Genomic DNA, 15,835 nt, shown 5'->3' on the forward strand with positions numbered 1-15,835 from the left:
CATGACCACCCAGACCAGACCCTCCATGCCGCTTTCGGGAATAGGCAATTGTCACACTAAACAAAAGAAATACATTTCCCAAACCCTATCGGCCCCCCAGTAACAAAATTAGCAATGCTTCACACTTGTCCCCCTCATCCCACGGGGGGTCCTTCAAATTCGCCAGGAGTGCTTTGGGGTTGAGAGGTCATGGGGGGTCAGGAATTGTGGGAGAAAGTGACCAGAACAAATAAAAAAAAACATGCCTTGATGCCGGGTCTGGCTTCTCTGCTCCTGCTCTCCTGTCTCCGAATTTAGGAACAGTCAGACTCCCTCCCCTAAGCCAATCACAATGCTACAATACTGCAATGCAGCGTTGAGATTGGTCTGAGTGCTATGACATGGCGCTCAACTAGGGGCTGGAGGAGTGGGCATATTCTCCAGGCAGGCTGTAATGCAGTCTGCATGGAGAATGGGGAAAGTGCGCATGACGGTTTGGGCGGTCCAAGAGGGCTCACCAAACAGTCATTGCTCACTTAGGAGTGCGCAAACCACTCCTCCCCTGCTCCAAGCATAGAGCAGCCTGCCCGCCCGCAAGGCAGCACAAACATAAAATGATAATAACGGAAAGTTATAATCATTTTATTTTTTTGCTTCTCGCACTGCTTGAAATCTGTGGGGCGACGCTCCTCCGCCATAGTGGTGGAGCCGCCACTGTGCTTGTAAGTGAAACTTGCATTGGAAAACCCACTACCAGAATCCTTCAAAATCTTAAGGTATTGCTTATGTTATTAGGGCTCGGGAGGGCAAGCAGGTGGAGATGGGCCCACTATGACATACAGTATGTATTGTTAAAGCTTAGTAGTCAGACTCCCACCAAATATTTGATTATATTTATTTTGCTTCACATCATTGAAGCTTATACAATTGAAAGAATAAACTGGTTGTGAATACAAAAGCAACTCTGGGCAGCCAACCCTCACTCACCTCCGTCAACGGCCGGGGCTTGCGCTCCACTGCAAACCGGAAGTGGCAGAGCTCGCAGTAACTGGTGTTTGATGCAGAAAGCCAGTGCTCCAGGCAGCTGCGGTGGATCGTCCCGAGGGTCCCGGTGCATTCGCAGGGCGAGAGCAAGTCTTCCTGCGTGCTGCTCTCATGACAGATCCTGCATATTGGCCTGTCATTGAAGGGGCTGCAAGGCAAAGGGTGATGTGTTGGTTACTAGTCAATGGGTGCAAATAAAAACAATACTTCAATGAGCCCTCCTTCTCCCTAAGCCAAAAGCATCATGTCTACTGTGGGTGACCCATTTAGAAGGTGTCATACCTCAGAGCTAAAAGGAGTCATGCTTTTATTTAAAGCTGCGGTGCATGCATTAAATGGCAAATCTTCTGTGCAACAAAAGCAGTTTCTGCTAGACATGCGATTCTATGCCGAATGTTATGCAAAAAATGAAGTTTTTACTCAATAAGCGTTTTGTGACGGAAAAGTCCTTAAAGCTGTAAGCCAGAGGGGCTTGGCCAAGGTGGCGACCGGAGCAGTCGCCTAAACGAGAGCTATGGCCGGGCCCGCTGAGAATCCTGCAAAATCCTGCTTAGGATGGAGTCCCAAGGTCCCTGCCAGGGTGACATCAATCCACCCCGAAAACTCCTGAAGATTTGGAGCGCCAGGGAGATTTTTGCATCCAGAGTGGATTGCGGCTGTTGCTGGCATCTCTGCTCCTTCAACACAACATGGCGGCACCATCGTACGAGGAGTGAAGCCTGACGGCCCTGATGGTTGTCTGCGGGGGACCCCCCGTCACAAACGTCGGGTGCAGCATCCTCCTCCCTCCCCTCCTAGTTGTGGTAGTCAAGTGTTGAATGCTTGGTGTGGCTGGTGGCACCGGGCACAGGCGGTGGGGGCCTTCGGCGGCTGGTTAGTGGTTGATTGTAATAACACTCTGGGCCCATGGAGGGAACGTCAGAGTGATTGAACCTAGATGGAGTTAGTGTGTAACGATTGATGATGCAGCAACGCAACAATAATATCGGGGGCCAGAGAACTGTCTAAAAACGGAGGTGGGCCTCCTGTGGACGAGATATAAGCTTCTCCCTGACTGCCTTGAATTCTTGACTGCTACCAGTGATCTTTGGCTGAGTGACCTTGGTGAGTGGACTGCTTTTGCCCCAGTGGGGCACTTGGGCCATATCAGAGACCCCCCCAAAACACGATGATCTTATGAATATGTGCTAGGCTTGTGGGGCACGTAGTGGGGAGGGACAGTGGTACTCGCGCCCGACTCAGTCACAGTCTGGGCCTGATTCAATATACTCTCTGGACCAGTGAAACTCCAAGAGGTGGGTCAGTGCTAAGTGCCCTTCCACATTCATATGAGGTTTAATTTGCGTCAGCTGTGTGGGGCTCGCATGGAGAGCCTGCAGCGGACCTGGTGAGTCGTCCAGATTACAGCTCGATTCTCACACCAAGGACTCATACGAGCCATGCTCCCTGCTAAACAGACAGTCGTTGTGGACTAGATGACTCCAGGAGAGTGCGCCTTGCTGCACCTATTCATGAGGGGACAAAAGGGTGGCACATCTGGCCCACACCAGTTTGCGTCGCTTGGGCACTCTGGATACAATGCACAAGTTTGCGGCGGGAGGGAGCGGTGGACTGCTGGACCTGGTAATCTCACTGCACTGAAGAACTCGGATGAGCACTGGATAACACCTGAACCCTCTGTGAGTGATGATAGTGAAACCTCAACCTCCTATGGTGCTCCCCCCCCCCAGCTAAATCTGACCCCACAACTGGGGATGGGGGTTCGCCACCAAAAAATGATGTTCAGAGCCAATTGGAACTCACGCTGGATAAACATTCGGGGCAATTTTGAAAATAAATTGCAAGCTATACTGGAAACTAAGAGCATCCTGGATTCGAAAACAGACACGGTGTCTATAGATGTGGTCTTCCCACGCAATGACCAGTGGAAGTTAATGGAAGAGGTAGACTATGCAGAATCCGCGTTGACTTTGATGCGCCCCATGGTTCAGGAGTTACAATCCCACCTATGAGATGTGCACGGACAACTGCCCTTCAACGGAGGGCAGAGGAAGCTGATCCCAACCAAACAACGTGAGCTTTCTGGGCTTCCTGGAGCACGGAGAAGGCCCCAGTGCAGAAACTTTTTTAGCGCAATGGCTGCAATCCATGGTTCTGGCAGGCAGGGTGCCCCAGTACTTCTCCGTTGAACGGGAGTACAGCATACTGGGGCCCCACCCCGCCCCGTAATTCCACACCTTCTGAACTTTAGAATTTGTGATCTGATCCTTTACCTCTTCCCCGCCAAGGGCTCCTGGCAGTTCAAGGGCGCTACTTTTATGGCACACCCAGTTTACACAATGGTGCAGCGACATCATAACAACTAAGTTGAAGTTAATCGACAACTCTGCAGTCTTAGTCTGCAGTATGCACTCTTTTTCCCGGCGAGGCTCAAAGTCATCGAGTGTTGGGACGCCTGATACTTCTCATACCCTGAAGATGCCAGGAAATGGTTGCATGCAAAGAAGATGGCAACTCCACCATCAGAAATCCCACCAGCGGAGATTGCGTCATCATCGTCACACTTGGAATCAGCAGAATCGCCCTTCCGCTGACAAGCAGCCAGAGAACGTGCATAGGTGCTGGCAGAAGTGTTGTGCCAGAACTGAGATCCATTTGCCTTTTTGCTAGTGGACTGCACCTCCACTGCTGGCTCAGACACAAATGAAACGATGGACTATCCGGGGGATGACCAACCGGGGCCAGATCTTACACCTCTCTTAGCGGATGATTTGCTGTGAAGGCTCTAAATGTTTGGACTGGTAAGGCCCGCGCCCCTGTACCGGGGCCAGGCGTTATACATATATAACGCAGAGGCCCAGTTTGGAGGGGGAGACAACTTACTGTGAAACTTTACTTTTTATTGGTTTGTTGTGAACATGTCCCATTTTTGTGGTCCAGACACTGCTTGGTACCTGAACAGGGCGTGAGGTGAGGGAAGGGTTGGCTTTGCACAAGTTTTCTAGTGTTAGGAGCTACACACATACACTGTTCTGACTATGCTTGGCATTGAGGCACGTGCTCCATCCTGGCACAGTAAGCGAGGGCCTGCCCAACACTAACCCCCTACATGACTGCACCCCCCCTCCCACCCCAAGTAGGTTGTCACCGTAATATGATTTGCTAACGCGGAAAGTGAGGGGCCTAGTTGTTAAGCAAAGAGGCACTGAGTTCATTCATATCTGAAACGACGCCATACACATATAGGGTACTAACAGGCACTGCATGAACTCTGCGCTAGATGGAGAGTTCAGGTGTGTGGGATGACAACATTGATGTATGCATGGGGGGTTTTGATTTGGATTGCAACAAGGGTGCCATCGAGCTGGTGATGCATAAAGTGGCGCGGAGGGTAAGTTCGTGGTGGTAGAAGCCTCCTGGATGGTGCACACCTTGTACTGCTGGCTATCTATGCCCCAAATGCTGTTCTCTCTGCATTCCTGGACTGTCCCACCCAGACTCTCCTTCAGGACCCTCATATCCCTGTTTGGGGGGTGGAATTTAATTGTGTCCCGAATATAGCCCAAGATCGCGAGCCCTGCTGCTGGTGGCAGAAAACAATGATGCCTTCATCAATTATTTATTGTGCCTCGTACTTGTAGACGTCCGCCCCGTCCGCTGATGCCCTCGGGGTTTTCTTCCAGGGGCTCCATCTGCTCCGACTGGACCTGCTTCAAAGAGCCGCGCTTGATGCCCCTCTGCACATTGAAGAGATATGATTGGTCAAATTGACAAGGCTAAGAACCCAGGTATGGGTGGCCTCCCCATAGAATACTATGCATCCTTCTCTGCCACACTGTCCCCCGTCTACCAGATATGTATAAGGAGGCATGGAATAGGGGCAGATTACCGGATATTCTGAAGGAAGCCCTCATAGTGGGGCTCCCTAAACTGGGCCAGGACCCCCTGGACGTACGGTTTTATCTGCCACGGTCGCTCTTGAACCTTGATAATAAAATATTGGGCAAGGTTCTGGCGAACCGATTGCTTCTTGTTATTGGTCACCTCATACATAATACTTTTTGGAATATTATATTTGTCGCCTCCTTCCCCTGATGTTTGACGCCAGGGCTGGAAAAGGTGTTCCAGTGGCGGTATCATTGGACATCGAGAAGCCTTTTATACACTTTGATGGGCATATTTGTTTGCGACCCTGGAGGTGGTGAACTTTTTCCAGAGTTACTTGAGTTGGCTCAGAGCGTTGTACGACCACCCGGTGGCACGGGTCAAGATGGGACAGCTGATTTAGCCAGCTTCGATATGCATAGGGGCACTCAACAGGGCTGTCCTCTATCTCCAATGATTTTTGCTTTATCCATAGAGCTATTGGCCTGTATATTACATCTACGTGAGCATGCATGGGACACAGAATCCGAAGGGGTGCAGCACGGGATCCCATATTATGCTGAGGATGCCCTCCTGTATCTGCGCGACATTGTGGCATCGCTCGTAGATCTTATGGACACCCTAGAGGCCAGTGGCGCAATATCGGGTCTCCGAGGTAATTGTCCTAAATCTTATCCGTTTCCTTTATACCAGGTCCCAGAACATGATGGGGGAGGGGGACTGCCTCTTTCCAGGTTTGTGTGTAAGCTAACCACATTTAAATATCTGGGTATACCGGTGTATCATAATGATCATGACCTCCTTGATGGAGGTCATGATCATTGCAGAGGTCTCTACCTTTTTGGACATCGCTGTCTCTGTCCCAGGTGGGTAGAGTCAGGGGCGGCCTTAGGCATGTGCAAGCTGTGCACCTGCACAGGGCCACCAAACACTAGGGGCCACCACTCCAATATATATCCTCAATATAATAATCCTCTGAGGATGGATACACATTTGCGTGGTGGCCCCTGGCAGAGATTTGGCGGCCTCCGGCTCCGTTTCACTTCCAAACACCCTGACCCCCCCCCCCCCCCCCCTCTTCACTGGCCTCCGCGCTCTGCCCCGCCCGGACCCCCTCTTCCGGGGCCCTCTACTTACGCCCCCTGCCCAGGGCCACCATGAGCCTAGAGCCGCCCCTAGTAGAGTGGCAGCTTCTAAAATGTTCATTCTCCCTCACCTACTGTATTTCTTTGGCTTCCCCCTCACTTTTTCACGGAACTCAAAAGCTCCTTGCAGAGTTGATTTGGGGGTTCTGTTGGGCGCTGGTTGGTGCTCTGCCGGCTCTTTAAACCTAAGGAGGAAGTGGGACCCGGGACCCTAACTTTGAGCTTTATTATGCTGCGGCACAGCTGCAGGAGCCGGTTCGCTGGCTGGAAACGGACCCCTGCTCGGAGCAGGCAACGGTAAGTAGATCGCTAGATGGGACACCTCTGTATACCTGGCTCTCTTCCTCAGGAATACGGCCCCTTCGCACACCGCACCAGTTGCGGGTTGAGTGAGATTATTGGGGCAATATTTCAATTGAAAGGCGACATCACCAGCATACTCCCCATTAATTCCTCTGTGGCAGACGGTGGCACTCCAAGGGGTCGTCAGTAATCATGGGGTTCAGAGCTGGCGGGAAGCGGGGCTAACACATGTGGGGGATCTGTATGGAGAGCGGTTTTGTCTCTCCTTTCAGGATCTTATGGACTCCCGATGCATTGATACAGGACACTTTCTGACAAATCACACGATACTCTGACCAGTAGAATCACACTGGGGGAAAGGTTGGGCAGAGCCTCCTCCGCCTCCTCGCTAAACACAGTCCTCACACATGGGGGTGCGCACAGGCTTATAACCACCTTATATACGGCCTTACTAAATCACAGCTACCCACCACTCACAAAATGGTGGGAATGCTGGTCTCGCAATTTACATGTGCCATTATCGGATAGGCAATGGGCCCAGTCACTGGAACAGTTTTGTACCATGTCACACAGCTCCTGCTTCCGCTTCGCACGGTTCCATTTTGTACACCAGACACATCTTACACCCCTGCGGATCACACGAAAGCTTGGTCCGCCTGCCCTAGGTGTGGGACTATGGATGCGGGGTTCATCCACATGGTGTGGGAGTGTCCGGAGCTAGCTGAAATATTAGTATTCACATCTGCATTGGTTGACACAGGGCTCCCAACTGCACCAGAGTCTTGTTTATTGGGATTATGCACAAGGGGGACAAATGCTTACATAGATTTGTTGATGTGGCATTTGTATTGTTTGAATGGTTAACGTTAATGGTTAACAGCTGCCACTCTCTGGAACACCCTCCCGTTGGCGCTGAGGAGTAGACAAGATTTTATCCCTTTTAAAAAGGACCTCAAGACCTTTTTGTTCCCCAGAGCAACGTAATGGTAGCATGCCTGCAGGACAGACACAGTCTCAGTGCCAGGATACCCTTTGGGTGGCAGCCGCGCTTAACAAGTAAATAAATAAATAAATGTCCTGGAAATCGCAAGCCCCATCCAAAGAGTGGTGCTGGGTCAGTGTGCTGCTTAAATGGGCATGTGCGAAAGCTCTCAGACTTGGGAGTGATGGGACAGGGGGTGCGATCCGGGGCACATATGTCCAGAATGTGGAGGTAGGGGATGATCTACACCCTCCTTGGTCGCATATCCGGTAGTTATTTGACTGCATTGGTAGATACGGATTGACTCTTGTGGCTGTGTTGCTATGATTTTCAGATTGTCCTATCAAACAGTCTGCGAGTAGGAATCCTGTGATGACGATTACCCATGTAACGGTGCGGCGCTTTCACTGCAGCCCGGGATAGGCTTAATGATTCTTTATGTGCCTTTAGCTTATCTTGTGTTTTCTTTCTATTTCTTTTACTCTGTTTGATATGTTTTTGCCTATGTATAATAAAATAAAACAAAAAAAAGCTGCAAGTCAGGTACGTTTTATGGACTTCATGAGTAGGTATTTACAGTGTACCGTTGCTATGCAAATGAGAAAATCCCAAGAAAGCATTAACTTGCAACCCTTACATAATAATACACATCCAAATTAAAGTTTGTACTCTCCGTGGGTTTCTGTTCTGGAAATTATACCACATGAATAGCTCCTCTCAGTGGGAGGACACAAGAACCCTTTAGGGAAGAAAGGCAAATTTCATGTTAGGAGCATTTGCCCTACACAACACGAGGCTGTGCAGAACAGAACAGTCATAGGTCACTACTTACATCCTGAACTTGCCCACAAAAGAAAACAAACAAGGAATTAATGTGTGCAATGGGATGGGGGAAGGAAGAACGAATTGACCTAATCAGAACTAAACAGGTGAGCTGCTGTCTTCCTAAATCGGTCCACATTACAGTCTCTGGAAAGCTAACCAGTGATAGTGATTCTCAGGTAAAACAGCATTCGCCACACAGCATTCGCCACACAGCGACCTTAGCGCAGCCTTCGATACCGTAGACCACCAACTCCTCATCGAAAGATTAGCTAGAGTTGGAGTGGAAGGTACAGCCCTATCCTGGCTTTCTTCTTTCCTGGCCCAACGATCTTATCAGATCTGGGAAAAGAACGCCCGCTCCTCCGAAATGCCCCTCCAATGTGGTGTTCCTCAGGGCTCTTCCCTGAGCCCTACTTTATTTAATATCTATATGTCCACATTGGAGGAGGTTATCACCCCTTTCGGAGTGAGCGTCGTCAGCTACGCCGACGACACACAACTAGTGGTGTCTCTGTCCCATCCCAAGCAACAGAAAGCTGATCTCTTCAACTGCCTTACGCAGGTCCATCGTTGGATGAACAGATCAGCCCTAAAGCTTAATGGGACAAAAACCGAGGTCCTCATACTTGGCCCGAAAGGAACCTCACTTCCCCTGGACAGCTGGCCAGCTTGCTTGGGTCCGCCCCCTGACCCAAAAACAGAGGTGAAAAGTCTGGGTGTGTGGATCGATTCCGATCTCTCTTTCACTTCACAAGCGAAGAAGGTGGCGGGGACCTGCTTTGGTCTCTTAAAATCTCTGAGGAAAGTCCTGCCCCTTCTCCCCCCTAAATCCCAACAACTATTAGTCCAAGGTCTCATAATATCGAGGCTGGACTATAGTAATGTGATTTACTTGGGCGCTCCCGAAGCGACCCTTACTAAATTGCAGACAATTCAGAACACGGCCGCCCGGATCATCACTAACACCCCGGCCAGATCATCTGCTAAACCCGCTCTCAAACTCCTCCACTGGCTCCCCATAAGGGAGAGAGTCAAATTTAAGGCCCTATGTCTCGTCCACAAAACGCTGCATAACCAAGGTCCTCCTGTTCTCAGTAATTTTGTCACCCCCTACAGAAATTCCAGATCCCTCCGTTCCAATGCAGAAAACCTTATCAACACCCCAAGATTCAGGAAAACCCGAACAGGAGGAAGACGTTTCTCGGTACAAGCCTCCCGCCTTTGGAATTCTCTTCCTCGCAACCTACGACTTGAACCTCAATACCTGCGCTTCAGGAAGCTGTTAAAAACCCATCTCTTTCCCTAACCTGTGCACCCTCCCCCCCCTGGCTCTGATCTTTCATCCTCCCTTTCTTCCTTTCTCAGTTTCTTGCCCCGCTGTTTGGTGAATTCAGGGTTCCTCAGCGCTGGGATACCTCCGGGTGACTATCGCGCTTTATAAAAATAAATAATAATAATAATAATAATAAGACTTTTTGCCAAACTGGACCACAGCCGGAGATATTTCCTTGACTATTGATGGAGGAACCAATTTAGGACAGTCCTCACTAAAGGGAAACAAGCTTCCCCTTATGTAAAAAGGGCTGGCCGGGAAATGGAGGGCAATCACCACCTGGTATTCTCTCTTTATGTACATTATGAGGGGATGCTGGGGATTCTGTGAAGTTGATCCTTCTACCCCACTGGTTGGACCACAAATGGTTAGATATGATGTTACCACGATCATCTGAAGCACTATGATGTGTGGACATGACCAAGCCTTCGAGGACTGAAAGGGCTGCTTTGTTTTTAGTGACGGATGAAGGCCCAGAAGCACTATGAGGTCCTGTTGTTTATATACCAACTGAGAAAATGCTTTTTTGAAGATTGGACATGTTGATGCCTGAGATCAGATCCGCCATGAGGGCTAACAAGGGAAAGGGCAAGTGAGCGCATTGCATAACGTCTTGTGCCAGGCACAAGGATGCGGGCATCAGATGCATCACAGGCTTCTAGAGCAGGATACACTCCAGTGGTAATGCAAGGAAAGCTTCCTCATTTGTTTGAGGACTGAGTACATTTAGAAATGGGTACACTGGTTGGTCAGTGATCAAAAATAGAGAGTAATCCCTAACACAAAAAAAAGCTAAAATTCCCCTGGGTACTTTAGTTAATTTCAAAATACTCACTTCACCTACAAATAAATCTGTCAATCAAACGAAGGCATTTGTAAAGCAAGCGGCTTCTTCAACTAAAGCGTCCCGGGGCTCAAAAGCGAATTAGACTGATACCAAACAAAGGCCACCTTGAGAGTTAATCAGAGTCGAACAGCAAGGTTTCAAGTCTCTTTTAAAAATGTTGACCGACTGCCCTGCAGCTCTCTTATTTCAAGTATCTACCACTCCTGTCTGAAGAATAACAGGCCTCAGGTTCTCCTGCCCCATAAAACCCAGAGTCCATCCATAAAGGCTAGAATATGTCACGAGCCTTCTCTGTCATGACTGACAAGCCCTACCCTTCGCGGAGACAAAGCCAAAAAGAGCAGTCTTCTGAGAGCCAGTTCTGAGACACTCCAGTCCATTTCAGAAGGGTATCCACTGATGACCTGAAAAACCTTCCAAAGATGTGGACAGTACAAACTGTCCAAAATCTGCTTGCCTTTTTTGTGAACCTTTTAGATGCTTGTCATGTAAACCTGGGGTGTCTTTGGAACAATCCGGATGCATTTGGCGCATCAGCTCGCTTCACTGGCCTAGTACACTGGGTGCGCCCCAGTGATATGGTGTGCCTGGCTCCCAGGCCCAGCCTTGGTGTAAGATGCACAGGCTCTTTGAAGAGGGTGCAGCCATTTAGCCACTTCGGTGCCTAGGTCTGGGTCTCATGGGTCATGTTCAAGCTACAGAAAAAAGTGTGTGAATAAATAGATAAGATCTGAACAAACAAAATGGGTCCTGACTGAGGGTAACAAGCCCCACTCCCCCACTGGGACCCCCTACAGCCGCGCCAACCCAGCAACAAGTGTCCATTGGGCACCGGATTCAAAGATCGCTGTGCCACAGAAACATATTGCAGCATGACATATCTGGCCTTTGGCTGTAAGATTTAATAAATCTTATCCCCTGATCTGTGCAGACAGCTTATTGTCAGGGTGGCGCTTTCTGTAAGAACGAGGGCTGAGCTTCGTTTCCTTTAATACGCACTGGCTGGGAGCCGGCGTGACTGTCGTTGTAGATTTGACGATTTTTCATTGGCGTCATTTGCGACCCCTGGACTGCAGCTTGCGGCCTCTGGCAGGTTGCTTGCGACCCTTAGCGAGAGTGTCCTTGTTTGCGTGTCTCATTCAGTATGGTATAGCTGTCGAATTGTGAGCGTGCAAACTCGTTTTTTTTTATTTTCTGTGTGTTTGAGTATTGTGTGTTGGCTGTACCTATGTTAGAATGTGTTTGCATGTGTTTTAAGAATGTATGCAATGGGTGTCCAAAGCAGGTCCAGGAAGGCCAGCTCCATGCCGGAGTTTTAATATCTGTATAAAATAAGGAGATTATCCTTAAAATATCAACTTATTTTTTTTTAAAAAAAGCATTTTTAGGAATCAAAGGTATGTTAATCCTACACAAATAACTGATTGAGGTAAAAAAGCTTCTCCCAGAATAGACACACAGATTTCCCGTGCATGCAGTCAAATTTGACTGGAGAAAAGCCTAAGGATTGGAAACTGTTTGTGAGTAGTGACTGTGTTTTTATGGGTATATTGGTCCTGGGGCTAGGTAGATGCATTTTATATGCCGATTATCTCTTATAAGGAGAGTGTATGCATACGTACCAACAAGGATTATCATTTGAGTAATGGTTATGATGATATTATGAGTCAGCAAAGGTATACTGGGATTTGCCTGGCATCTACTGCTTTTGCAAAGACACATGGAGATTCTGTCTGGGCTTTTAAGGCTGTATGTAGCTCTTTGACGCTATGTCTAAGCTTGTATGGTTGTCCATGGGGAAATTATGGCTGACATACTATGACTGAGCCCAGGATATGTGCCAGTGTCAGAGCGTTTGAAGCTATGTGTGAGAGAATGATGGCTGCAGCTAGCCTACGATGGAGCTTCTCTTGGTCTACGATGGATGTTCTCCTGGTCTATGACGGCAGCTATCCTACTCTAGTCTGCTGTTTTTTTTGTGATTGAGCCCCTGGAACATCAACACAACTGCCTAGTGAATGTGGCTGATAATTAAAGCAAACGTTTACCAACTTTCGAATACTTTTGTTGTTTTTCCAATATCACATATTGCAGGTTTTATTTTTTATAAATTTCCGTGATGTCACTTTTGTTAATGACACATGGGTCAATGATCGTGTGACATCACTTTCTTTGAAATCACTAGAGACAAAGATCAAATGATGTCACTTCCTGTGAAGTCAATAGGGTCAAAGGGCACGCAAGGTGACTCATGCTACCCCCTGCATTTTGCTGAATTAACTGCCATGTTGGTGCTTGCCTTTTTGCCCCCAGTTTTAATTCCACTCCTCCTTCCCTCATTGCATTAACTTCTTTGAATGTGTGTTTTGTTTCTTTTTCAGACTTTTAGGTCTTCATGCAGTAATTTGTTTCAAGTATTTATGAATCTCGCTCTCAAGGTAGTCATGTTTTAGTTCTTCACGTTGCATGCAATAATATGACTCCTCAGTTCTAGTTAAATTGTTTATATCTTCTTGCATCATTTCAGCTGTTCTTTGAGAAGGCTACTGTTATAATAAATGTAGAAAATGAAGAGGCCCCATACATGTCAGTGCAAGCATCAGCAGAAAGTTGTGTGCAGTTGTACGTATTAAGGAGAAATACAGGCCTAAACTATCTGCCATAGTAGAATAGAAGAGCAGCAGTCAGGTCCCGGGGAAAGGGAAGTAGACAAGAGCTTCAGTAGAATAGAGAAATATAATTAGAGATAGCAGAAATGGAAAGTTACAGCCCACATAGCTAGAATACATCTATGGGAAAATATGTAGATATGGTAGCACAAAAGCACTGGATAGTGGGAGGTTAGGCCTTATAGAGTAGTAGAAATGTAGGGAGTACAACATTGCAAGGCTTCAAACAGATAAGTCAAGGACAACCGGTAGTACAAGCGGGAAACAACTAACATGTACACATGTATCATATTCCATAATCACGTAATTCATTTTTTTTCATAAAGTATTACTTTTGATATAATGTTGTGCTTAAGTAAATGCCTAATTAATTATGCAAACACAAGGAGATGATGGAGGGGGCCCTGTAATTTTTCAGACACTCACCCCCAGTCACAGATCTGGGTTGAATCCATCATCATTCTTTAGCTCACTTCGCCACCCTAGTTCAGACACAGCTATATGCAAATCAGTCTTGACCCTGTGCCTCATGGGAACAGTCCAGCCCAAACTGCCATGCCATGTCTTCCTTGGACCGAAAACAAGCATCATGGGACCGGTTCGGGCTGACAGCCCTCATCAGCCAGGCTAGCCTGACTAAAGTGGCAAAGTGAGCAAGGGACCCACGTCTGGGCATACCCTGCCAATTTAGGGCGAACAAAACAAAGGGTGAGTGTTTGAAAAGTTTCAGCACTCCGTCCATCATCTCCTTGTGTTTGCTAAATTGATTATGCCAACACATGACATATTTACGCTATAAGTGTACAAAAGAAACTGGTCGCCACATTGTAAGTTGAAGCTCAGTTTCCAGTTCCACGAAGCTGACTGACCTTCTGCGTACGCTTATATCAAACTTTATAATACATTGCCACAGAAGTAGTGTCGTCGTCTTCTTTTGTCCGGCAACACTACCTTCCAGAAATGCGCAATAAACTTGCTGGAAAAATATACATCTTTTTTGGAATGCCAGGTTATCAATTTTATAAACAGTTTTCCAAGCTTTCAATCCACGTCTCAAAATTGCAGCTCAACACAGATTTCTCAAAAAAGATAATCGTTATGTTTTTGGCAGTTACATTAGCAGTTAAACTCGTTTGTTCTCGGTGAGCAGGGACTGCTGCTGTTCAGTGTTGTTCAAAATATCGTCTAATTTTGTTATCACTGTAAAGTCTCGCCTCTCTCGGATGAATCCTTGCATCAGCAAAGGCAGCCTACAGCAGCATGTCTGAGGGAACCCTAATTAGACAGCGTTTTAAGAGAACCCTACTCGGAAAGAGCCTATATAAGAACTCTGCTCGAATAGAACCTGTATAGAAACCCTGCTCAGATAGTGCCTATAACAGAACTGTATTTAGAACCCTGCTCAGAGGTAAGAGAACCCTGCTCAGAGAGCGCTTGTAGGAGAACTCTGCTCAGAGAGCGCCTGCAAGAGAACTCTGCTCAGAGAGCGCCTGCAAGAGAACTCTGCTCAGATAGCGCCTGCAAGGGAACACTGCTCAGAGAGCACCTATAAGAGAACTCTGCTCAGAGAGTGCCTGCAAGAGAACTCTGCTCAGAGAGCGCCTGGAAGAGAACACTGCTCAGAGAGCGCCTGCAAGAGAACGCTGCTCAGAGAGCACCTATAAGAGAACTCTGCTCAGAGAGTGCCTGCAAGAGAACACTGCTCAGAGAGTGCCTGCAAGAGAACACTGCTCAGAGAGCACCTGCAAGAGAACACTGCTCAGAGTACGTCTGCAAGAGAACTCTGCTCAGAGTACGCCTGCAAGAGAACTCTGCTCAGAGTACGCCTGCAAGAGAACTCTGCTCAGAGTACGCCTGCAAGAGAACTCTGCTCAGAGTACGCCTGCAAGAGAACTCTGCTCAGAGTGCGCCTGCAAGAGAACTCTGCTCAGAGTGCGCCTGCAAGAGAACTCTGCTCAGAGTGCGCCTGCAAGAGAACTCTGCTCAGAGAGCGCCTGCAAGAGAACTCTGCTCAGAGAGCGCCTGCAAGAGAACTCTGCTCAGAGAGCGCCTGCAAGAGAACTCTGCTCAGAGAGCACCTGCAAGAAAACTCTGCTCAGAGAGCGCCTGCAAGAAAACTCTGCTCAGCGAGCACCTGCAAGAGAACTCTGCTCAGAGAGCACCTGCAAGAGAACTCTGCTCAGCGAGCACCTGCAAGAGAACTCTGCTCAGAGAGCACCTGCAAGAGAACTCTGCTCAGCCAGCCTGCAAGAGAACTCTGCTCAGAGAGCACCTGCAAGAGAACTCTGCTCAGAGAGCGCCTGCAAGAGAACTCTGCTCAGAGAGCGCCTGCAAGAGAACTCTGCTCAGAGAGCGCCTGCAAGAGAACTCTGCTCAGAGAGCGCCTGCAAGAGAACTCCGCTCAGAGAGCGCCTGCAAGAGAACTCTGCTCAGAGAGTGCCTGCAAGAGAACTCTGCTCGAATAGTGCCTGTAGGTCAACTGTGCTCAGATAGTGCCTATAACAGCACTTTATTTAGAACCCTGCTCAGAGGTAAGAGAACCCTGCTCAGAGAGCGCTTGTAGGAGAACCCTGCTCAGAGAGCGCCTGTAAGAAACCCTGCTCTAAGAGCACCTAGAAGAGAACTCTGCTCAGAGAGCGCCTGCAAGAGAACTCTGCTCGAATAGTGCCTGTAGGTCAACCCTGCTCAGATAGTACCTATAACAGCACTTTATTTAGAATCCTGCTCAGAGGTAAGAGAACCCTGCTCAGGAAGCACCTGTAAGAGAATCCTTTTCAGGGCATGTATGAGAACCTTGCTCAAGGGGCACCTATAAGGAACCCC

General features: G+C 48.3%; 1 protein-coding gene across 2 annotated transcripts in view; it reads right to left on the reverse strand.

The window, feature by feature from the left end:
• Positions 1-15,835, reverse strand: part of MARCHF3 (membrane associated ring-CH-type finger 3) — a 313,528-nt gene that overhangs the window by 96,437 nt on the left and 201,256 nt on the right. For both annotated transcript variants that reach the window (XM_086961109.1, XM_086961111.1), the window contains one exon: positions 967-1,171. In XM_086961109.1, the coding sequence (XP_086817235.1) occupies positions 967-1,171 (205 nt within the window). The remainder of the gene's footprint in view (positions 1-966; positions 1,172-15,835) is intronic.

Source organism: Lissotriton vulgaris, chromosome 3_1 (assembly GCF_964263255.1).
Source record: "Lissotriton vulgaris chromosome 3_1, aLisVul1.2, whole genome shotgun sequence".
Lineage (NCBI taxonomy): Eukaryota > Metazoa > Chordata > Amphibia > Caudata > Salamandridae > Lissotriton > Lissotriton vulgaris.